Source organism: Bos javanicus, chromosome 11 (assembly GCF_032452875.1).
Source record: "Bos javanicus breed banteng chromosome 11, ARS-OSU_banteng_1.0, whole genome shotgun sequence".
NCBI lineage: Eukaryota > Metazoa > Chordata > Mammalia > Artiodactyla > Bovidae > Bos > Bos javanicus.
Genome location: NC_083878.1, coordinates 42,602,669 through 42,628,020, shown reverse-complemented (window position 1 = coordinate 42,628,020; position 25,352 = coordinate 42,602,669). Strand labels below are relative to the sequence as shown.

At 42.1% G+C, this 25,352-nt stretch overlaps 1 protein-coding gene and 1 non-coding gene across 2 annotated transcripts; both read left to right on the top strand.

Annotated features, from left to right (window-relative positions):
• The first annotated feature begins 1,112 nt into the window (after window positions 1–1,112).
• LOC133256524 (protein canopy homolog 1-like) lies at window positions 1,113–1,709 on the top strand. The gene has a single exon (XM_061431333.1). The coding sequence runs from the start codon at window positions 1,167–1,169 to the stop codon at window positions 1,443–1,445; it is 279 nt and encodes a 92-aa protein (XP_061287317.1). The 5' UTR covers window positions 1,113–1,166; the 3' UTR covers window positions 1,446–1,709.
• Window positions 1,710–9,600: 7,891 nt separating this feature from the next.
• Window positions 9,601–9,673, top strand: TRNAY-AUA (transfer RNA tyrosine (anticodon AUA)). Its single transcript has one exon. It is a non-coding gene; the product is annotated as a tRNA-Tyr (tRNA).
• Window positions 9,674–25,352: the final 15,679 nt, after the last annotated feature.

The following is a 25,352-nucleotide window of genomic DNA, read 5'->3' as shown; positions in this document are numbered from 1 at the left end:
GAGGATTCTTTACCACTGCACACCTGGGAAGGCAATATAAAATATGTATAGCAACCAGGAGAACACCCATAATTGGTCAATCAGTGACTCAGTTTATGAAAAATCTGTTAAGTCATTTGTCTAAACTTCCCAGCCAATTCAATCAAATTGATGCCATAGTAACCTTCTGCTGCTGCTAAGTCACTTCAGTCGTGTCTGACTCTGCGCGACCCCATAGACGGCAGCCCACTAGGCTCCCCCGTCCCTGGGATTCTCTAGGCAAGAACACTGGAGTAAGCAAAATCTCTATATTTCGATGTTGACAATACACTGGTTAGAAGAAATATAAGTAGGTCCTTAAGTTTTGCTTTGGTGGACATGAGAAGCAGGTATTAGCTACAAAATGCCTGCATTCAGTTAGCGAGGTACTCGGTAAGAAGTGGAGGCTCACAGACATTGCGTCATGGCCTCAGATGTGACCAAATGACCCCAGGGATGAGGACACAGAGACGATCTCCAGAGAGCAGTTTAAAAAACAAAACAAAATGCATTGGAAATTTCCACAAAGAAATTACTCCTGTATATAGATGCTTAGAAAACAAGGCCAGGCATCCATTTTTTCTTTTCCTTTTTGGTCAAATGTATCAGTCTTGGTTTTAATCCAAGTCTATACATCAGTTGCAATACAGAGACATCATTTATGTGACTTGGCTCCTTTTGATAGCTTCAGTTCAGTTCAGTTCAGTCACTCAGTCGTGTCTGACTCTTTGCGACCCCATGAATTGCAGCACGCCAGGCCTCCCTGTCCATCACCAACTCCCAGAGTTTACTCAAACTCATGTCCATCGAGTTGGTGATGCCATCCAGCCATCTCATCCTCTGTCGTCCCCTTCTCCTCCTGCCCTCAATCCCTCCCAGCATCAGAGTCTTTTCCAATGAGTCAACTCTTCGCATGAGGTGGTCAAAATACTGGAGTTTCAGCTTTAACATTAGTCCTTCCGGGCGGGCGGCGGGCGGCGGGCGGGGCGCGGGGCCTTTGTGCGCCCGGACCGTGCCCGTGAGCGCCGCGCGGTCGCCGGCACCGGAAGGGTTCACACTGCGTCTGAAAGGGGGACAATGGAGGCGCGATTCCCTTAGCCCAGTCGGAGGCATTCCTCACAGACCTCCTGGACAAAGTGTGCGAGCGGATGAATGACTACAGACTCGAAGAAGACCCCGTGACGAAGGAGAAGACTTTCAAGAGATTTGCTCCGAGGAAAGGAAACAAAACATACAAAGAATTTAAAAAATTCTATTTTTATTCAGATGCTTACAGACCGTTGAAATTCGCGTGTGAGACTATAATAGAAGAGTTCGAAGATGAAATACTTTCACTTATCACCCAGGAGGCACACCAGCTCGCTGACACGCTGTGCGGTGAAAAGTCAGGTCTGTGTGAAACTTCCACTAACCATACTGAACTCTAGGAACACCAGCACTGTTAGCAGAGAGGAGTCACGTCACAGCCCCCAAGGTCAATGTCCGCGTTTCTGTCTTCATGTTTCTTCACGAGAAGAAGCGCTGTGTCTCTTTTTCATACTGCAGGGCCTTGTGTTTGATACTTTATTGAATATCTCTTCTTTGGCATCTTGCAAGCCCCACTTCCTTCTCCAGGCATAGTACATGAAACAGTTACCTTTGTGGATTTTGGTATTTACAAACAGGCTTGGCAGGAAAGCATCTAGTTTAGTAATAGGGCAAACGTGAAGACATTTCATAAATGAAATAAGTATTTAGTAACATGTGCTGCATAGTCCATGCACATATAGATAGAAGTATAGTGTCCTGTTTGATAAGGAGTTGGTTTGATTTCATAAGTACTTGATTAGTCATGAAATTAAGAAAATGCATTGCCAAATTCCAGGCTAATTTTCCTGGGCTGTATGGCTATCACCAAAAGAAACGAATTCACTTTATGTCAGGAATGAAACTTAAATTTCTAGAAACCTTAAGTTTAAATACTTTCTAATTCCTAAAATTTAACCAAATGCATAAAAAGCAGTGAAGACTTTTATAGTGAACAATTATATTGGCCTTTCTAATGCATGCATTCTGAATTGAAATGATTTAGAAAGTTGATTTATTATTCATGTATTTATTATCATGTATTCTTAAAGGCTGACACCAATAGACACGTTTATTTTGCTGCAGACTTTCCTGTCATGCTTTGTTTTTTAAAGATTTTCACCTAACATTTAGCATGTAGGTTTTACTGCTGCTGCTGCTGCTGCTGAGTTGCTTCAGTTGTGTCCGACTCTGTGTGACCCCATAGACGGCAGCCCGCTGGGCTCCCCTGTCCCTGGGATTCTCTAGGCAGGAATGCTGGAGTGGGTTGCCATTTCCTTCTCCAATGAATGAAAGTGAAAAGTCAAAGTGAAGTCGCTCAGTCGTGTCCGATTCTTCGCGACCCCATGGACTGAAGCCCACCGGGCTCCTCCGTCCATGGGGTTTTCCGGGCGGGAGTGCTGGAGTGGGGTGCCATTGTCTTCACCAACTATTGTTCTCTCTATGGATGTTTTTGTAGGTGTGGAGATGGAAGGAAAGGTGGAAACTTACAGAAAATTGCCTTTTGACCACCTTAATAATGGAGTGTAGTAATCTCACTCTTAGAGATTTCATTGTCTTTGGGAATCTAATTTCTTGGAGATTTCACTGTCTCTGTTACATTTACATTTAGTGGAATAAAACTTTGTTTAAAATGTCAAAAACCAAAACAAAAACATCAGTCCTTCCAATGAACACCCAGGACTAATCTTTAGAATGGACTGGTTGGAACTCCTTGCAGTCCATGGGACTCTCAAGAGTCTTCTACAACACCACAGTTCAAAAGCATCAATTCTTCGGCGCTCAGCTTTCTTTACAGTCCAACTCTCACATCCATACATGACCACTGGAAAAACCATAGCCTTGACTAGATGGACCTTTGTTGGCAAAGTAATGTCTTTGCTTTTCAATATGCTATCTAGGTTGGTCATAACTTTCCTTCCAAGGAGTAAGCGTCTTTTAATTTCATGGCTGCAGTCACCATCTGCAGTGATTTTTGAGCCCAAAAAATAAAGTCTGCCACTGTTTCCACTGTTTCCCATCTATTTGCCATGAAGTGATTGGACCAGATGCCATGATCTTCGTTTTCTGAATGTTGAGCTTTAAGCCAACTTTTTCCCTTTCCTCTTTCACTTTCATCAAGAGGCTTTTTAGTTCCTCTTCACTTTCTGCCATAAGGGTGGTGTCATCTGTATATCTGAGGTTATTGATATTTTTCCCGGAAATCTTGATTCCAGCTTGTGCTTCTTCCAGCCCAGCGTTTCTCATGATGTATTCTGCATATAAGTTAAATAAGCAAGGTGACAATATACAGCCTTGATGTAATCCTTTTCCTATTTGGAACCAGTTTGTTGTTCCATGTCCAGTTCTAACTGTTGCTTCCTGACCTGCATATAGGTTTCTCAAGAGGCAGGTCAGGTGGTCTGGTATTCCCATCTCTTTCAGAATTTTCCACAGTTGATTGTGATCCACACAGTCGAAGGCTTTGGCATAGTCAATAAAGCAGAAATAGATGTTTTTCTGGAACTCTCTTGCTTTTTTGATGATCCAGCGGATGTTGGCAATTTGATCTCTGGTTCCTCTGCCTTTTCTAAAATCAGCTTGAACATCTGGAAGTTCACGGTTCACGTATTGCTGAAGCCTGGCTTGGAGAATTTTGAGCATTACTTTACTAGCATGTGAGATGAGTGCAATTGATAGGAGCTTAGGATTCCTAAATTCTGATGCCCTGATTGTGGAAAGGGGACTGTGCATGTGTGTGAATGGTGACACCAGCATCCTGGGGCTCAGTTAGTCTTTGGAAGGAGTAGGTAATACCCAGGGACATCTAATTCAGTGGGACTGGCACACGCAGAATATTTCATCTAAAACTTTTCCTTGATTGTGGTTGGAGACTTTGTACATGGGATAATCTGTGGGCTCAAATTGCCTCTGGAAAGAGCCTCCTGCTAGGGGGCCCTGGTGTAGACAAACCACAGAGAGGAGGAAGGGGTTATAAACAGTGAGTTCTGCACATTATGTGAGCACAGTAATCTGTTATTAGTGCAAAGCTTATTGAAAGTAGAGGGTGTGTATCTATGGCCAAGCAGCAGGGAGAGGATGTTAAAGTTTTGATGGAAAACTAAAATTGCTCAGGAAAATCTAAATTGCTCAGGAGAATGTTCCTTTCTCCACGTGTGTCTTTTAAATTGAATTTCCTTTTAGGCAATACGTTGTTCTTTTACCCAGGACAGAACCTGGAGGGGTCTGAGTCTTTAAGCTCCTGGTATTTCTTTGCATGATTGTTAACGGGAGTCCCTTGGGAAGCATGCTTTTCCATGCATGTGTCCTGTATTGTCTTTTCTTTTCCCTCCTCCTCCCACCCCTTCTCCTTACTGCAGAGGTAGCAATCCTCCTGCTATTAGCAAGATGTCTATTATAGTGTCATTAAAAAAGCCATAGTCAGTGCAAGGAATGACTCATGTCATGGAGGACTTAATAATTCACTGTAATAAAAGTTTAAAGTTTTATGATAAACCACTCTCAGGGGAGTTAAATATAATCCTTAGCAGGTCACACACTGACTACAAAGCTTACATTTGTAATGGTAATTTGAATTTACTACATTGCCTTTAGTTTTTAAGCGTTTGTGTGTCATTAGACCTTATAAATTGATTTATATATTTCAACTCCAGTATAATTCTGCATAAAGGTACAATAAATTTTATGGATTGGAGATATGGCATCTAAAACATTTTAATAAAATTATTGTTCTAAATTCACTTAACTGGCATTGATGAAAAGCTGAAGCAAAGATGCCAACATTTCAGAACTTTCACGAACTGGATGAGGTGGGAGAGGCAGCTGCAGGTGGGGGGTTGCTGGGTGTAATTCCTTATGGCCCCCTCCTTGCTTTGTCAGCAGAGAGAGACCTCTGGGGCCATTCTTGAAAGGGTGCCCACTGCCATGCAGCCTGCTGTGTGTGGGGACTTCAAAGCTCTGGGTAATGCACTGCTGATGAGTTTGTTGGAGAGGGGAGCCAATTGCATCCATCAGGAGGACCTTTCTGTTATTTGTGGAACTAAATGGAATTCTGGCTTTTCAAGGAAACGAAAGGAAGCTTGTCTAAGCCAGCAGTGTTTACCTACTCAGCATTGAGGGCAGATCACCTAGTCCTTAATTTATTTTCTCCTCCAATTTCTAAAAGGAATATGTTAAAAAAAGCACCCCCCCCCCAAAAAAAAAATACACACACACACACACACACACAAAACCAATCTGCTTTAGAGTGAAATGCTAGGGGGCTGCTGGATCCCCCTTGGGGTTTGCTTGGCTGCCTCGGCCCCTGGCTTCCCAGGCCTTTGGCCTCACTGGCCATACTTTTGAGGAATGTGTCTCGGCCACATTCTCCCTTTCCCTTTATTAGAAAAATACAGGTCAAATAAACTGGATTATGAAAAGTGAAAACCAAAACCTACAAAAACAGAACCCTTGTTTGTTTCACGGGCTTGGATCCAAATGGCACCGAGGCAAGCTCCTGAAAGCAGAGGAGGGAACCGCCCCTCCCTATTCCCCTCCCACCCTTGCCCCCAGATCCTCCTATTAACTTTTCACTTCTTCTCATTGGTCTTATTTCAGCTAGCTGGTCAGGAGTGAGTTGTGATTAATTATATTTTCCTTCTGACTTTGCAGATTCAGGGGCGATCGCTCATTGGCCTCTTTCCTGTGAGAACTGTTTACATTTGGCAGTGTGCTTTTAAGTCACTGAAAGCGGTGCTGAATTTGGCTAAAAATACTTGATAAACTATACCGTCTGTTTTAGGGCTTTAAATAATTATCCAACCTTTTTTTTTTTTTTCTTTTTGCATACAGCTTCCCCCAGTGCAGATCTTCAGAACCTTTTGTCTAATCCTATGTATAGGCCTTCCCATAATGAAACTTAAAGAGGTCTTGGCGGCACTGGTGGCCAGTTCTCTTCATGTTCCCTGTGCCACTTGCACATTAAAAAGCTTTATCCCCTCATTGGGGGCAGGATATTTTTTGTTAGAAAAGCATCAAGGTAAACCTCCAGGGGCCCTCAGGACTCAGTGGGTGTGTCACTGTTAAATGACCCTGCCAGCTGGACAGGTTGAGGTACAATTTACTGGAAATATATTAAAAGTGTATTGGGAAATGATTCTTAAAAATCTTCCCACTGCTGGTGTGATACAGATTAGAACCCCAGTGTGCAATGGAGAAAAATTAAATTGTAACAAGAAACCCCTGATGGTACAATGATGGCTTGTAGGGAGGAGGGTTGAATTCAAGGGACTAAAGGGAGAAAATTCAGCTTCCAAAGATTTTGTATCTAGGGCCCAAGCCAGGTCTGCACAGGGCAGAGGACAGGACAAGTGGGAACACTTTCATCTGACAACTGACGTCTGTGTGCATTTTCCAGGTAGTCAAGTTGTCAGCCTCTGCATTCTCCTCTCTCTCCACGGCCCCCTCCTTAGTGACATCCCCAGAGAATCAGAGTTGGGACCTTATGCAGCCTTACGCATAGACACATTTAGCAGCTACTTGTATGTTATGATTTATGCAGCAGGAAAAAGTTTCTGGCTGGAATGGCTACCATTCAACTTATTCTTTCCCCCAAAGCAAAGACTCTCCAGGAATCTCTATTTAAAATGCAAATGGACCAGAGAAAGGGAGTAGACATTTATCAGTCATCAACACCATGGTGAGAATTAGCTGATCAGGACCTAAAAGAGGACACACAACAGAAGAATTTAGTAGAGGAGGAAGAATTTGCTTAAGGTAGGCAAGCCAGAGTGGTACACTGCAGAGAGAGCCTGGGGTTGTCAGGAAAAGTGGAAAGACTGTGGGGAGTGGCGTAGGGGAAGGACCAAGAATGGAGAGACTACAGAAAGGAAAGGTAGCAGACCCATCAAAGTGAATTTGACCAACTTTGGGCTTTGCCTTAGAATTGTCCTTCAGATGACATGAGCAGTTCTACAAATCTTGTCACTTAGAGTTTTGCCCTAGAAATCTCATCTTGTATCTCTGAAATTTTCTTGGTCCACTAGGAGATGACCTTAGGCACAGTAAACTCTAAATTTACAAAAATATTAAAATATATGGTAAATAGAAAAATATGCAAAGCGCTTTCACATATGCCCCTTTGATTATTTTCATGATCAGCGTGGCACACAGTGGATGCTTAATAAATATTTACTCGTATAAACTGAATATGTAGAACTGGTGTTATTACCAGTCTCATTTTATGGATGAAGAAATTGAACCTCAGAGGGGTTGAGTTGCCCAAGATCAAGCAGCTAATCAGTGCTGAAGCCTATTTCCATTCTTAGGATGCCCCACCACCTGCCTTTCATCAGGCCTAGAGGCCCCCTTGCAATACCCTACTTTGGCTTGCCTTCCTTAGCCAGGTCAAAAGCAGTGCTTTCAACTTTTGTAGTTCTGACTCCCAAGGCCAGCTTTTCTTCCTTGCCTTTGTATGAGAATAGGATTGAGCAAGGCTCTGTATGCTTTATCCTATTAAATCCGGGCCATGTAGAGAAATTGAATGTGATCTACAAGGCATGTCCTTGACCCTTTAATTACAATTTGCTGTACTTCTAGGTCCTCAGTTGCCCAACCAGATAGACTTTTCCATCCAACTTGAGGCCTTGAACAATATTTTAATTGAAAATAACTCAGATGTCTAAAACTAGAATTGGTGGCCCATATTCTTACACCATGTGTGATAAGACATGTTCATTAGGAGCACTGTTTGAACCAAGAATTGGGTCCCCCAAAAGCCAATGTCTAATAGCCAAGTGACCCAAAAGTAGTGCATTCGAAGTGGAGAGGGATGATGGGGAAAATGCCCTTGATATTCTTGAGGGGCAACTTAATGCCAGGAGCCAGAGTAGTAGATGGTAAAAACAAGTCCAGAGTGGCATGATAGAGAGGCGAGAGGCCTGGGGTGATTATCTCAAGACATTGATGGGTGCTTGCATAATCAGCTGACTGTGGATAGTGTTTGGAGATTCAAGTTGGTTTAATGGTAGGGAGCAGAGATGCCTAAACCATAAGCAGGCTGCCTGACCTCGACCACAAAAATTTGTTTCTGTCATTTTATCTCACTCACTGCTACCCCCCAACTCAATTTGGGGCTTAGTTATTCTCTCTGACAGACCCCAGTGTAATTCAGTGTCTCTTTGAATGGCATTCTGTATGTTTTTCTCTCCCTTTTTACTCAGTTTGATTCCAAAACATTCACAGATAATTCTCAGATACTCTAGCTGAGTCATAAAGAGGATAATACTTCTTAGGCTTACACTTTTAAAAATAGATTGTGGCTTAATTATTCCATTCTATGTCTCTTGAAGTATTACAGATCATATTGTCTTCCTTCCTTTTCCCCACTCCTTTGTGTATGTGTGTGTGTAGGTATGTCTGTAATATGTAACAATTAAACGTGTGTAGAAGAACAAAGCATGTGACCCTTAGGCCTGCACCATCCCCCAGTTGGAGCTATTAGCCAGTTACATGCACAATTAACCAGCTGATTCTTAGATTGAAGGCTGAGGGAGCTAATTACAGGTACAAAAACTTCACCCAGATAAGAAGAGGTTGTTCTAGAAATTTAGTCTTTATACCTCTTTCTTCAGGGTGACTAGATAGTGTGTGTGGATATGTATGTATGCATATATTTCTTTTAGGTTGACCCATCTTCCTGGTTTGCTTTCATCACAATTGTTTAATGACATCCAGTGAAATCCCCTATTTATCCTATTTTAAATAGAGCCTACTGAATCACATTCCATTCAAATTCTGGCACAAAGATCTATTGCAGGCTCTTTACGTGTTGTGAATTTTCTCTTAAATCTAGAATCCTGCAATAATCTGTTGGAAAATATGAGTGATGTATATGCATGTTATATATGTTGAATATCTTATTAATAAGTGCCTCTGGGAAGGGAATTCATATTTATTGATAGCTTACCTTGTACCAAGCAACATCACCCATTATCTTCTCAATAACCCTATGAGGTTGGTAGATTATTCCCATTTAATACATGAGGTTACTGTGGTCGTACAAAGTGTGGTAACCTGCCTAGGGTCATACAACTTGTCTTAGGTGAATTTGCCAAATTCTGGCTTTTTTCATTACTCAACTTGATAAAGTTCTGCGAATTGGATGAACTCCATTCTTATATCTCTGTGTAGCTATGAAATGCTATAGTTCTAAATGATTCTCTTTACAATGTCTCTGGAATTTAGAGCTAGTGGAAGTAAGACTAAGCATATCATGTCAGACTGCATATGTTAGGCAGACCATCTAGACTTCAACTTCAGCCTTATTCATATGGTTTATGGTGATGCTGAGGAAGCATCTTTGGTACATTGTCCTCTGTACTTCTACGATATCTTTCATATCCATTTCTCTGGCATTCCTGCCTCATCCTTTCCCTTGGATGCCTTGGGATTTTTCCATTCTCCAAGGATGTCCCCACCCAGCTCTGTCTTCCCTAGATGGGATTCCATGATTTGCAACTTCCCCACTTTCCGGAGACTTCCCTGGTGGCTCAGATGGTAAAAGCGTCTGCCTATAATGCAGGAGACCTGGGTTCGATTCCTGGGTTGGGAAGATCCCCTGGAGAAAGTAATGGCAACCCACTCCAGTATTCTTGCCTGGAGAATCCCATGGACAGAGGAGCCTGGTAGGCTACAGTCCATGGGGTCACAAAAGTCGGACACGACTGAGCGATTTCACTTCCCACTTTCAACAAAAGCTCATCTCTCGTGTTCTGCCCCTAGGCTATGCTCTATGCTTTCTGGCTTGTTAATAAAATAATTCCACAAGAACATGGGAATTGTTAGATGCTAGTGGAATTAATACATTATGATGCAGCCACTATCTTACACTATCAAGTTTCCTCTTGGAAAAATGAAGGGGCAGGTGTGAAGATGCTCTAAGATCCCATCTTTTTCAGTTTCATTTTAAACATATGATCCATGAACCTCCACACATTATTCTTACATTTTGACAAGGGCCTTCTGTATATAATGGATCTTAATTAAAAGAACACCCTTCCCTCTTCTGCCCCTTAAATGGAATGTCCCATGTTTAATGCTTGGCCATCTCTCCTCTCATGGAGGGTCCCTATGACCCCACATTTATGCTAATGGCTCCTAAATCCACATTTCCAGTCTCCCTCTGACCTTGAGGTCTTGTCTATGTTGCTATCTGTTGGTCATTTTCATTTGGGTTTTCCGCAGTTCTCCAAAATTCACTAAATACAAAATAAAATCGTCATTTTTATACCCTTCCAAGCTGCTCTTCCTTCCTTATAGATCATTCATGAGTAATATCACTCTCTTTGTCATCCATTGGGGAATTTTCTAATAGTCCTACATTCTTCTCTTTCCTCACCTCCTACAACCATTCCAACCTGTTCATTCTTCATCTTATACTCTGTCATCCATCTAATGTCCTTAACTCTCCAGAATAGCCCTCATCTGTTTTCTTAGAAATTGTTGCAATGACCTTGAACAGGCTTTCCGTCATCTAGTGCTACTTTATGCCAAATCTTCGGTTATGATTACACCTCAGGATCAGTGGGAGAAGCAGATAAGATAAGGAACATGGACATGTTTTATAAAATGTAAAGAGTTCTACTGGTGTGCTCTGTTATTTTTTGCTTTCTGGAAAGAGATAGCTGATCCTGGCTTCTGCATCTTTGTGCTGCTTCCTGTGTCTACAGTGTTCCCCTTGCTTGCCTCTTCCTTTTAAAGTAATATCCTTTCCCTAAGGCTTAGCACAAGCTCATGTCTTCCAGAAGCACAATCTAACCATCCTCACCTTATTTAACATCTTCTTTCTAAACACCCGTGCCTTTGCTTCCCCCTTTGCTCTTTGTCAGTTACATCCTTGAACCTCCCATTTGATTTCCTGGTTCATGGTTTATTCTCCATGATCAGGTAGTAAGGTTGGCTGAAGGTAGGAACCATATCTTTATACTACTCTAAAGCAAACTAGAAGATGCTCCAAAACAGTGGATGGATGGATACTTCCATGGCCTTCTATTTGTTTTGACCTGAAATTATAAATCTGGCACATGCAGTCTGTGTAAGAAGGATTCCTAAATCCCGTGGACACAGAGATCCAGTTGTCTAAGCAAAGGAATGACAGCTGGATGCCAAAACCCTGATTCCTCTCAGGGCAGTGGGAATGAAGCTGGTGGAAATAACATGGGGCAATACATTTGCAACACCTTGCACATCTAATGCTCTTCTTCCTGTCATGGTGTACCAGAAAGAGATTGCAGAGCCGGGTGAAAGAGGGAACAGTGTTCCGGGTGAGTCTGCAGGCCAGCACTGGGGTGTGTGCATGCGTGTAGGCGTCTGTCCCTGCTGCTTTCTAACAAACACACAAAATGGGCAGTATGTAGCCCATTGTTTCCTCTGCCCAGGTAGTTGGGCGTGTTCAGTACTTCTTTAGCAAATGGGGTCGCAAATGGGGTCGCTGTCCCCTTTTGCTTATCCAAATACACAATTGGACAATAAACGAAACTGTGGGAAATTCACAGTGCCAGAGGTCTTCATTCAATGCTGATTTTAAATGGACCTTGATGCATAGGATGAAAGAGCCATTAGCAGGGAAGAGCTTAAACTACATTAGGAGAGCAGAGAAAATTGTCCAACATTTGGTCAGTCCAATGAGGTAAAAGGGAATATGGGGTGGGGGCAAGCTATTAGAGAAGGAAAGTTGTCTTCCCACAATGGCACTGAAGAGCAGGCATGGGGTGGAATAAAGTGCCAACGTGGATCTGGAAACAATGCATAAATACCATAAATACGTGCAAAGTTTCCAGACCGTAGAACAGGTCTTTCTTCGCGGCTAAAAACATTACAAATGCCTTTCCTCTTCCCTCTCTCTTCTCCCAACTATGCCTCCTCCTTCCTTTGATTCTGTCTATGGAACGTAAAGTATATTTGAGGTGCTTAAAGGAAGGCTTCAACTACTGTTTTACAAGTCAATACTAATTATTGTTTAGCACTGGATTATGGGCCGGATCATGGAATTAAAACAGCGCTGTTAGGACACCTTTGTACCTGGCAAAGAGTTAATGAGCACATGCTGGGTCCCTGTAGTAACTGCCAAGCTGGTTAACTATTTTATCAATGGCACAGGAACAAAATCTAATAAATCATTTTACTTTTATCTCAGTGTTTCCTTCTTCATTAGCAAAATGAAAAGCTTTGTTGTAATGGTTATCATATGGTGGGAAATTTTAAAAATATTGTTCAATTGGTTATCTACAGAGTGGGATAGATGTGTATATTGGAGGAAGAAAAAAAATGACAAGCAAATCTGGGGTCAGCAAAGCTACTGGATTAATAGCATAAACAGAGAAAGTGATTTGTCTCCTGAGACCCAGGGTGGTGACTGGACTTCCTCAGGATTGTGTGTTTGGTGGAATATAGATCAGAATTCAGACCATGGACAGCGTGTGTGCATGTGTGTGTGCGCGTGCGTGTGTGCGTGCGTGTGTGCGTGCACGTGTGTGTGTATGTGTGTGCGCATGTGTGTGTTTTTAGTATGGCAGCCTACACTTCTGGAAATGGAAGGGCAGGGCTTCTGCCTCCAGGTCTAGTCACTTGGGATTTCTTGGTAAGAGCTGCATAGCTGGGACAATTTGGGAAAGGGGAGGGAGTGAGGAAGAACAGGGGTGAGTTATGAACAATCTGTTTGTTCTGATGAGATGTCCAGCTGGGTTGGCAGCCAGACTTCCCAAAGCCACTCAATTCAGCAGATCTCTGAGCAACTAAATGGTCCTTCGTGGCTTTAGGGTCCTGCTGACTGGAGTGAGATTTGAACCAGTGACCTGTAAGTGAGAAATGCTATTTGCTATTGCCGGGTGCATGTGCTATTTAGTTTGACCCTCTCACCGCCCCCCACAGGCTCCTCAAAATTAACATTTAGACATGTTCAGCACTGAAAATGGGGTACAGATGACTGTCTCCCTTACCCGTGTGATTAGACCTAAAGCTGATTTTTAAAAGCTTTGGAAATGGTTGGTGAAATATGTTATTTGTATAAATTCTACAAATTTTAACTTCCTTATGTGATAATAAAGCAAGGGGTGGGATGGGGTGGCATACTCTACATATAAGTCAGGGTATGCAAGGATAATGTATAGCTTAATAACAGATTCTATTTTTCTCCGTGTTAGGTGTTACTACTCACTTCAGTAATTTACAATATTGGAATTACTTTGTGGGAGTTAAGAATCCATTAAGATGTGCATCTTATGCAGCTGGTATTACATGTAATATATATATTTTTTAATTCTTAATCTTTAACCTCAGTATTGCATAAAGGTGTGAGGGATCAATTATAGATAAAAAGGGGGGAGATCTCAGAGGACTTGCAAACCTATTGGCAGTTTCTCCAAGATACAGTACCAGGTTTGTATATATTGGTATTTAGTTTTCCGTGGCTCAGAAGAGGAGAAACTTTGTAATTGCTTTTATTTGAAAGCAAGAGATGGGGCCAAAGGAAAGCTTTTGGTCTGCAGTTTTTGCTTTCAGCCCATATAAATTAAGCATTCCTATCAGAGGTGTTTAATGGTGCATTCTGATTGTTTTTTTTTTTTTTTAAATACAAGTGTGAATGAGTGCCTCAGGCTAGGCAGACTCTACCTCTCAGAACCTCAGAGGCTGTGGGAATGACCCCTGCCCTTCCGACCCATCCTTAATTGGCCTATAGTCCAAGAAGCAATTAAAACTAAGGGTCTGATTCATAAAATGTGAATATGCCATTTGAATGTGTGCAGGGGGATTCCTGTTCACAATGCTGGGCTAGAAGCAGCAAGGATTTTATTTTTTTCCTCCAAGCCTACCTTTCATAAATTTACTTTTCTTTTCTCCTCTTGGCCTTAGATGACTTCCATACTTTTTCTGACAAATCTAAAGTCAGCTTCAGGGCCAAGATTAGGCTCATGTGTCTATGACATAGATGCATGTCACGATGGCCTGCTGACCTAGTATCCCTCTGCTCGCCTAAGCTGGATATTTTAATTATGATTTTTTTTCATATCTATTCCTATTATTTAACAGAATATGGGAAGAAAACTCTAGAAACATTGCTGTCTGCAGAGACTCAAGCTAAGGCAAAGCTGTCAGAACTTGCCAGAGATAAGCTTCATAAATGAATTGGGAGAAGAAAAAGTACCCCTGAATTCCAAGATGTTTAATTACAATACCAGGGAAACCCTCATTTGCACAATTGCTATTTACACTTTCTCACAATGTATACACCTCTTACTCTCAGCCTTCCACCTCATACTATTAAGCCTCCAATATTGCTGATTTACTGAGTTTCTGAAATCTGTATAGAAATTCTAAGTTGAGCATGATTCTTGGGCAGCATTTCATAAATACTCTATTTTTTGTTGTTATTTGTTTTAGAATGAACCCCAAGAAACAGAGTATCTTATAGGAGATAGTAATTAGGGTGTAGAAATCGTCTATTTTTTTTGTTCAACCACAATTTCAAGCACGGGAGTCCATTTGAGATGTCTCTTAGACTAATGTCCAACCCTAAGAAAGAATTGTAATATGCCCTTGAGAATATTGTGCTAGCTGTCTGGGGCACACTAAGTTGACAAATAATCACTTGATTCAGTTCTTGCGTTTGCTTTGTCTAATAAACAGTAGTCTATCCTTTATTATTTCCTGCAGTTTGTATTATAGTTGCTATTCACATAGTTTCTATTTATTTTCCAGAATACTGCTATCAGCCTTGTTATCCTGGACTCTTTTATTTAGCCTTTCAAATAGGGCAGAAGGTTATCTGGTACATTAGCCTATAGTTAAAGCCTGCATCTACACCACACCAAACAACCAGGCAGAAAGTGAAAAACTTCACTCCCTCTCCCAGATGGCCCCAGATGCATGGCATTGTGTAGACCGAAACAGCCAGATGGCTGAATGGATTTTTCACTTTCCATCTGGGTGCGTGACATGGTGGAGATGCAGCCAAAGTCTTGAGCCAAAAGAAAATGCCAGCCAAGGAGATGAGGTATTGCTACTTACCAGGCACCTAATTCCCACTGGGTGGTATTGTGACCTTGGTTTGATTTATTCTTTCAGAAGCAGGTCACTCTTATGGGAACAATGATTGTCGACGTCTAGAAATAAAGAGGGATGCGGACACATTCGAAGAGACTTGGAGGGGGATGTCTCCTTTGCTTTCTCGTGAGGACAGGTCTTTTACTGACTTGGTGGGAACAGTGATACCAGGGCACAGCCTTCTCCTTCTAGGTCTCTGGAGGTCAGCAAGCTGGAGTCACTACAAAACACCGGTGACAGCGAACACATCAAGGGGCTTGCTGTCCATCATGGGTATCACTAAATCTCTTTGACCAACCCTGGGCAGTGAATTACAGCAGTGTGGGATTGACTTACAGTTTATTTCTAGTAACAGGCAGTTACTGTGTCAAATTTGAAGCCATTCAGAAAGGCCTATAAAAATATATGACAAAGTAACAGGCTACCTCTAGCTCCTTTTAGCATGTTTATGAGTTTAAACTGTATTGAGCTTGTGTTTATAGAAATGAATACAGGGATTTCTTGTGTCCTATTCCTTCCTTCTCTCCTTACCCTGTGATCAGCTCTTTTGTGACTGGGGGTTGGGGGTTGGTCTCCAAGACCCTCAGAAGGTTTGAACTCCTAACCAGAGTTACCATTCTGTTAGAAGGCAGTCTTACTGATGAACATACAACTTGTATTTTTCTGGCATAGTTGAAATTCTTCTGTTGAGGAACAGGATAGTCAAATGACAGTCGCAAAAGACAATCCAAGTTACCTTTCACCCAGTCTTCACCCCAACACTGTTTGACACTTACTGAGAAACTAATTGCAGCCTGAGTGGGGCCACGGGACAAATGCTGCAATCCAAGCATAATGTGACACCAAATATAATAAGGTAACATATTGTTAAAAGTCAATATCCCAAGTCTAACAATACGGTGTCACAGACTTATAAGCGTGTAACCATATAATACATAATTGTCATCTGCAGAGAAAAGATCTAATTTTGATAATGCATATTGAGATTGGTTGTCTGAAAAATGCTCATGGCTCCAGAAGGTTTGACAGTCCTGAATATCACATAATAGCATGTAGCCAAGGAACATGGGATGAAGGGAAGAAAGAGAGACTCTATTCCAGAACGCAAGCACTCCCACTCACAGTTTTATTTTTAAGAACACGATTCTGCTCAGACAATGAGCAAGTTTATGTGAAGGGTGGTTTGTGCCTGGGTTTCCATATCTGGAATCTGTGTGTGTGTGTGTGTGTGTGTGTGTGTGTGTGTGTGTGTAGGTTCCCGTCCATCCTCTGTGGTTTGAACTATAGCATTCTGCTTTGACAAGTATTCTAAGGTCTCTTACTTATAAGGACTGATGTAGCTTTAAATTCCAAAGAAATTAAGCAAAATCAACAGACTCTTGAAACAGGTTGTCTCCTACCAATTTCCTAAATTTTAAGATAGCTGTGGTCATCATCCCTCTTATAGTCTCACGTGTAGATTTTTTTCTCCCTAAAACACTGTTTTTAAATCAAAGATATGTCTTCCAACCTGTGGCAGCTAAGAGTTGAAGAAATCCTAGAGTAAAAAATATGCTAGGTATATTTATTGGGCGTATGCGAAGTCCCTAAGGTAACAGAAGACCTTTGACAAGTGTTTGATTTCAATTTTGTATGAATGAACCCTATGGAGGAACTCATTTTATTTTCATTTTATAGAGAGGAAGACCCATAGTAACTGAGTTAAACTGTAGGCCTTCTTTGTTCTGTATTTCAGGATCTGTTTTTCTCTGAATGTGTCACCTCATGGCAGGATATGATGCAATGGGGTCCTTTGTTCCCATACCCATAACTTGGCTGGGGTCCACTGCTCTGGACTCACTGATCCTCAGAACCCATTAGCACCTGTAAACTTGGGCTCTTGTTGATCTGGATGCTCTTGTAACTAGAAGTTTTGTGCATCTTTCAAAACTCCTGGAGCCTTGTTTTCATCTCTATCTCATGATGTTCCTCTGAGCTTGCCCTGTCAATACGCATTTATGACCACACCTCAAGTCCCTTTACTATTAATAGATGAAGGCTTCTTAAGGGCAGAGACATCAGGGTCATTCCTGAGGCCTTTCATCAATCATAACATCCAAGCATATAGTCGGTATATAGTGTGTGAACATTAAATTATGTGTGTAACAAGTATGTAGCATAAAAATTATATCAGTCCAGTACCATTTAAAAAGGGTGAGAGGAACTTTGAGGTCATCAACCTTGCTTCTCAATAGCACCTGACTCGCTATGGCACTTCCCTCAGGAGACCCATTCATTCATTTCTTCATCAGATTTTATTGTACATGGTTCTCTATTCACAGCATTGGTCAGATGCCCTGGGGATATAGAGAGAAATAAGAAATAGAAACTCTGTCTTTGAAGGGATCATAATTTAGTTGATAAGCTTACACAGTTATAAATATTAGAGGAGCTTGTTGATATGTGAGGCCTATTTAAGGGGTTGAAATGGTTATTATTAAAATATCTATCATTCAATGCAGAGCACATTAATTGATAGGGGAGTCCAGGGAAGGGAACAATGTCAACATGGATGATTGGGAAGGCCTTTTTTTTTTTCTTTTTTGAGGGGGTGTTGTGCATTTTGAAATGAGGAATGGCATAAGGAGCTGACAGAAGAAAGTGAAGGTCATGTGCAGCACTGTTTTCCATTAGCTGACGTTAGAATGCTGGTGCAGAAGTGACCACAGATGAGATGTCTGTGTGGGACGGCAAGGTGATTAGGGAGCTGTGGAGAGAATGTCTGAGGAGGGAAGGGGCCTGGTCAGGTTTGTGGTCTTAGGAGATTAGCTTGGCTTGGAGTAAGAACTGTCTACTACAGGATGATAGATGGGGAAAAATGGAATCAGAAACAAAGTTTATTTTCTTGGGCTTCAAAATCATTGCAGAGATTGACTGCAGCCATGAAATTAAAAGGTGCTTACTCACTGGAGGAAAAGCTATGACAAACCTAGACAACATATTAAAAAGCAGAGATATCACTTTGCTGACAAAGGTCCATAAATAGTCAAAGCTATGGTTTTCCCAGTAGTCAGGTATGGATATGAGTTGGACCATAACGAAGGCTGAACACCAAAGAATTGATGCTTTTGGACTGTGGTGCTGGAGAAGATTCTTGAGAGGTTCCAACAGCAGGTTCCTGCTGTTCAGATTGTTGTTGTTCAGCCCCTCTGACTCTTTGCAACCTCATGGACTGCAGCACACCAGGCTTCCCTGTCCTAGACTCTCTCCTGGAGTTTGCTCATGTCCATTGAGTTGGTGATGCCATCCAACATCTTGTCCTCTGTCACTCCCTTCTCTTCTTGCTCTCAATCTTTCCCAGCGTCAGGGTCTTTTCCAATGAGTTGGCTGTTCGCATCAGGTGGCCAAAGTATTGAAGCTTCAGCTTTAGCATCAATCCTTCCAATGAATATTCAGGGTTCATTTCCTTTAGAATTGACTGGTTTGATCTCCTTGATCTCTCTTTGTTGTTCAGATTAGTTTCAAAGACGGTGAATCTGCACCACCTGTGTTGTCCACATATCTCCTGACCATGGCAGTCTGGATCTTACTTCTCACTATAATGGGAAGAAATGGATATGTCAGAAAAGCAAGTCTCCTTCTCAGAGGACAGAGCAGACTTGGCCTTTATTCTGGGCTCCATTTCCCTCAACTTTCAATGTGGGATCAGGAGGCTGAGATATCGTGATCAGACGCAGAGCTAGTTGGAACCTGAAACATGGCTCAGGTTTCAGGTTCTCTTCTGAAGCAGAAGAGAAACACCCCAAAAGCAGTTTGCCCCTGTCTTGTTTTATTTTCTTTCCCTCTACTCCTCCCATCCATTAAAGGCTCTACCCTTAATATGGGGACCAAAATTATATGTCTCTAAGGACTCAGTTTCCATTGATCCATTTCAGAGCTCCTCTTCCTTTTCAATAATGGGTTTTGGTGGTCTGGTGGCAAAGCATGAGCTTTCCTAGAGGCTAGAACCGTGCTTCCCAACATTTTTCACATCATGGCACAGGTATTATATAAAATGATACTTGAAGGACACTCTGGAAAAGATGGGTGAATTGTTTATGGACAGAGGACTGGCCCAGCATTCCAGCCCCTCCAGTCTTCTTCAGGCCTCACTATTGACCCACGAGACTCCTGTGTGCCTACCGGCTAGATGCTCTGGGCTGGAGTGGGCTAAATCTCATCACCCTCAGCTGTGGACTCATAGATTTATCATCGTAGGTTAGTACAGGCCCTGCTTATCTGTAGTTTCTTACTGTCTCAGTATTTTTTAAAGTAAGAAAGGTCAAAAATAGGATTACAGGATGGTGATTCAATGGAAATGTGCCATTTACACAGCAATCACAAAACTTATAAAATATTGTTCACTCACAAAATACAACTGCATGGCACTAGTTTAAAGCTATGTATAGTAGTGAGCACCTTCTTTCTAGCCTGTCAGGGAATCATGGCAAGGCCAGGTACAATTTCGCCTGAGAAGTGTGTTCAAATTCTGCATTAGATGTGTGAATTTGAGGTCCAGGCCAAATGCCTCTGCCCACCCCATGCAATTAAATCCTGGTGGGTAATAATGATTGTTAGTGATAGAAATATATTTGCTGTTGCTGTTGTTGTTTGGTTGCTAAGTCATATCCAACTCTTTTCTTATCCCAGACTGTACCCTGCCAGGCTCCTCTGTCCATGGGATTTCCCAGGCAAGAATACTGGTGAGGATTGCCATTTCCTTCTCCAGGGGAATCTTCCCACCTAAGGGATCTAACCCATGTCTCCTGCATTAGAGGGCAGGTCCTTTACCACTGAGCCACCAGGGAAGCCCAGAAATACGTTAGGTGATTTTTATATGCCAAGTACTGTGTTTTTACATGGATTATTGACTTTAATCTTCAGAGCAGCTCTAATTATCGCTCTTTTACAGATGAGTAGACTGGAGAAGGAAATGGCAACCCACTCCAGAATTCTTGCCTGGAGAATCCCATGGACAGAGGAGCCTGGTAGGCTACGGTCCATGGGGTCGCAAAGTGTCGGACACGACTGAGCGACTTCACTTTCACTTTCACTTTCTAGATTGAGACTTAGAGGCAGAGGTTAAGTAGCTTGCTCAAAGCCACATGGCAATTGAGTAATGGCAGTTTGATGCTAATACCACTCATACCTATAGACTATGACTATACCAATAGAATATATGCTGCCAGAATTTTTAGAGAATTCTCCTTATATGCAGGGAGAAAAAGAAATCACAAAGTTTTATTTACTGACAACTGGCCCTAAAAGCTGATCCCTCAGAGGTTCTGACAGCAGGGTAAAGAAGTGAGTATTGTATAGTTAGTGAACTCCTTTGTACTCTTAAGTAGTCAATGGATTGTTTAGGGTTACTCAGTTTAATAGATTTACCTAATGCCCAAACCAGTCAATCCTAAAGAAAGTCAATCCTGAATATTCATTGGAAGGACTGATGCTGAAGCTCCAATACTTTGGCTACCTGATGCGAAATGTTGACTCATTAGAAAAGATCTTGATGCTGGGAAAGATTGAGGGCAGGAGGAGAAGGGGAGGACAGAGGATGAGATGGTTGGATGGCATCACCAACTCAATAGACATGAGTTTGAGCAAGCTCCGGGGGATGGTGAAGGTCAGGGAAACCTGGCGTGCTGAAGTCCATGGGGTCGCAAAGACTCAGACATGACTGAATGACTGAACAACAACAACAAACTAATGCCCAGATAATTCTGAATTTCAGATAAACAAGGAATGACATTTTTTAAGTACAAATATTTCCCAAATAATTAAGGGGATATACTTATATAAAAATGATTCTTTGTTTATCTGAAACTCAAATTTAATTGGGAGTCTGATATTCTTTCTGGCAATCTAACAGTGTTGATACTGTCTGTTGGTAGCTTGGGATTTCTTTTCACATTTATGACTCCTTGATAACACTAGACAAAGGTAATTATTACTGAAAATAGCAAAATAAATATTGTAACCATAAAGGAAAGTTATGACCAACCTAGATAGCATATTCAAAAGCAGAGACATTACTTTGCCAACAAAGGTCCATCTAGTCAAGGCTATGGTTTTTCCTGTGGTCATGTATGGATGTGAGAGTTGGACTGTGAAGAAGGCTGAGCGCCAAAGAATTGATGCTTTTGAACTGTGGTGTTGGAGAGGACTCCTGAGAGTCCCTTGGACTGCGAGGAGATCCAACCAGTCCATTCTGAAGGAGATCAGCCCTGGGATTTCTTTGGAAGGAATGATGCTGAAGCTGAAACTCCAGTACTTTGGCCATCTCATGCGAAGAACTGACTCATTGGAAAAGACTCTGATGCTGGGAGGGATTGGGGGCAAGAGGAGAAGGGGACGACAGAGGATGAGATGGCTGGATGGCATCACTGACTCGATGGACATGAGTCTGGGTGAACTCCAGGAGTTGGTGATGGACAGGGAGGCCTGGCGTGCTGCAATTCATGGGGTTGCAAAGAGTCAGACATGACTGAGCGACTGATCTGATCTGAAGACCACAGAGAAGAGAGAATAGCAGAGAGTTGTGACAGCATGGCTACTCTTTGCGAGATAGTGTTGGTAGTCATACAAAGAGTAGACTGAGTTTTTGGGTCTTGCTCACAAGACAAATCAGAGAAAGCCACTGAAGCCATTAACCAAGATTGGGAAAGTCTTGGTCTTGTGAAGGTTTGAGACATAAAAAGAAGAGGAATGCCATTAATGGGCTTCCCCTGCTGTGGATCTTCTGGAGGAAGTAAAAAAGGGGACATGAGATAGTTGAGAAGACGGCAGATCTAAGTAGAAGAGAACAGACATGGGCATACAGAGGGACAGAATGACAAGCTCCTCAGAGTTGTTGTGCAAGGAAGGGGGTCACTTGGCTTGGACAGCTGGTTAGAATATATCATGAAGGGCACAAAAATAACATTTATTGAATACCAAGTACCAGGTTGTTCTGAGTTGACTAGTGTCCTCCCAAAATTCATGTCCTAGAACTTATGAATGTGACCTTAATTGAAAATAGGGTCTTTGCAGATATAATCAAGTTAAGATGAAGTCATTCAGAGGTAGAGGGGGCCCTAAGTCCAATGTGACCCATGTCCTTATAAGAGGAAAATTTGGACACAGAGATGTAGACACACAGGAAGGATGCCATGTGAAGATGAGGTGGAGAGAGGAGTGATGAGTGTCCTGGCCAAGGGACACCAAGAGTTTCTGGTGACTTCCTGAAGCTACAGAGAGACCAGGGAGGATCCTCCCCAGAGTCTTTGGAGAGAGCACAGCCTGGCTTAACCAACATCTTGATTTCAGATTTTTAGCTTCCAGAATTGTGAATTTCTGTTGTTAATAGCTATCTAGATTGGGGTGATTTGTTATGGCAGCCCTAGGAGTCTAATAAAAGTGTATACCTCATTCTATGTGGTTACTGTCTTCTACACAAATAAAAAGGGCAAAAGTCATTGAGGAAAACTAGAGAGGAAAGACAAGTCACCACATGTTTCCTACTTTAATTAGCTTGGAAAGCAGACTTGATCACAAAGAAGTGGGGTCTGCAAACTTCCTGTAAAGGCTCTGATAGTAAATATCTTAGGCTTTGCTGGCCATGGGTTCTCTGTGGTTCTCTCTCTGGCAGCTATTCAATGCTGCCATTGTAGAGTGAAAGAAGTGTAGACAATACATAAGCAAATAGGCATGAAGAGACCCCAGTAAAATTTTATTTACAAAAATAGGCAGTGGGCTGGTGGGCTAGATTTGGCCCCTGGGCTATAGTTTGCCCAACTCTGACAAAAGGTCTGGCCTTTGGAGATTCCCACCTTGCCTTGTGAATATGTGGAAATTTATAGCTATCCAAGTGAAGTAAAACTCTACTTGTGTGTGTGTGTGACTTCTTACATACCTGGTGGGACTAAAAATCATGAAACTAATATTTTCTGAGGCAAAGTGACTTCTTGGTGAACATGTTTTTCAAAGTGAGGCTCTTGTGCACAGGCAACACCTCTCAAGGTGCCATGGAGAACTTGACTTTTACCAACACTCTTAGAACCAGAATTTGAGTCACCCAAAGAGAGAACATTCGTTGTTTTCATTGCCGAACCTCACTTTAAATCCTGCATCCTCAATTTAAATCCTCTAGTTTGATCATTCATCTGGTTTGCTAGGCTTGAGTCTGAGCAACTTTTTGACTCATTCCAAAAGTCAGATCCACCGTCAAAAAAGGTAAAAAAGTTGTTACTATTGGGGGCTTCTAAAGAATTTGCAAAAGGCTCTGACAAGTAGTCCCAATGAAGAGTTCCAAGCCCTTTTGTTCTGGCAGTGCTAGTAGAGTAATGCTCAGCATCCCAGAGCATCCCTGGGAAAAGGTTGGAGTCCCAGCTCCTGTGTAAGTGGAGCTGGACTTATTAAAAGGTCATTTTCATCACTGTCTTAGGCTCACTTCATTCACTGGCCCAAAAGTGGGGTACAGATATATGCATGCTCAGGCAATATGGGCGTTTACACACTCCAGAGACTCAAGGACACCAGCCACATTTACCCACATGACCACCACCTTTCCTTCCCAGCCAGGTATTCAGCACCTCTAAGAAGCAATTTCTCCTTTGGGAGCTTTTCCTAAAACATCAGCAACTTCCAGGCCTTGATTTTGTCTTGGCAGAGGAACCGCTGTACACATCACAGTTTATCAGTATTTCTGAGACGAGCTGCTTCCCCTGCCCACTGCTGCAGATGTGGGTCTCAGAGGAGCCCTTCTGGCTGATATTACAGGACATTTCTTACTCTCTCCACTTTAGAGTGTTAGTTTCCTACTCACCGCAGCATCCCTCCTTGTCAGAGGGATGCTGGCTGTATGAGAGCTGTAGCACCTGAGACTCACTTGAGGCTGTCAGATGTGATTTCACCTCATCTTCTGAGGCACTGGAGGGAAAAATGCTGGGTTTTATTTGAAAATTGAGTCTCAGTTGGTTGCAGGAAGTGGTCTTCAGGCCATCTGTCCACTTCCTCTAATTTTTAAAATTTAAATGCAGTGTAATGTGTTATTAATTATATTATAATATGTATTATGTGAAGTTATATGTTATTTTAATTATACTAATTCTGGTGATGATTTGACTTTCAAGACCCTCCAGGGGGCATCTCCTTTCTATGTGGAGGAGAAGAGCATCTTCGATTTGTACAAATAAAGTATTTCTCAGTAATAAGCACTATGACCAGAATGATATCTGCAGACAGCTTAGCTTTACCCAGCTTCTGAGCCAACCCCCAAGTGTCCACAGAAAGGTATCATGGTAATTAACTCATTTGTTAGTGTTTAGAATCATATTTTGGAGAAGGAAATGCCAACCCACTCCAGTATTCTTGCCTGGAGAATCCCATGAACAGAAAAGCCTGGTGGGCTACTGTTCATGGGGTCACAAAGAGTCAGACACGAATGAGTGACTAAGCATAGCACACAGAATCGTATTTATCTGCTAGAGAAGTAACAGCATTTATGCATCTTTTACCTGTAGAGCAATTTGAACTGTGCTTATGCAGGCTGAATGCTACAACACCTTCAACATGTTGGAGCATGTTGTTTGATGAAATATACTTCTATTTTATCCAAGAATCAGCCTGACCAGGTAAAGAACAAATATAAGTAATTTTTTTTTCTTTTTAGAACAATTAGATTTATGTACTGTTACTGCTAAATATTGGAGAAGGCAATGGCACCCCACTCCAATACTCTTGCCTGGAAAATCTCATGGACAGAGGAGCCTGGTAGGCTGCAGTCCATGGGGTTGCTAAGAGTCAGACATGACTGAGCGACTTCACTTTCACTTTTCACTTTCATGCATTGGAGAAGGAAATGGCAACCCACTCCAATGTTCTTGCCTTAAATACATAGGATTATTACAAGAATGAAAACAGTGGTAATTCCGATAGAACTGAAGCAAGGAACTGTGTACACCTTCGTTTTGTAGAGAACTAGAAATAAAGCAGTGGGTTGCCAGGGAGTAAATGGAAGTTCCGCTGGTTAGCATTTGAGTGGCAGAGCTAAAAGGCAACCTTGAGGGTCTCATCACAGAATTATATGTTTACATGGAGTGGAAAGGTCCTCCAACCCAGGGCCCATGTGGAGTGTGAGGCCTCTCTGCTCCCCACTGACCTGACCTTGAGAAAGCAGAACTGATCTTCTC

Bases quoted from the DNA above. Each gene is read 5' to 3' on its own strand.
- LOC133256524 (XM_061431333.1), top strand. From the start codon at position 1,167: ATGAATGACTACAGACTCGAAGAAGACCCCGTGACGAAGGAGAAGACT.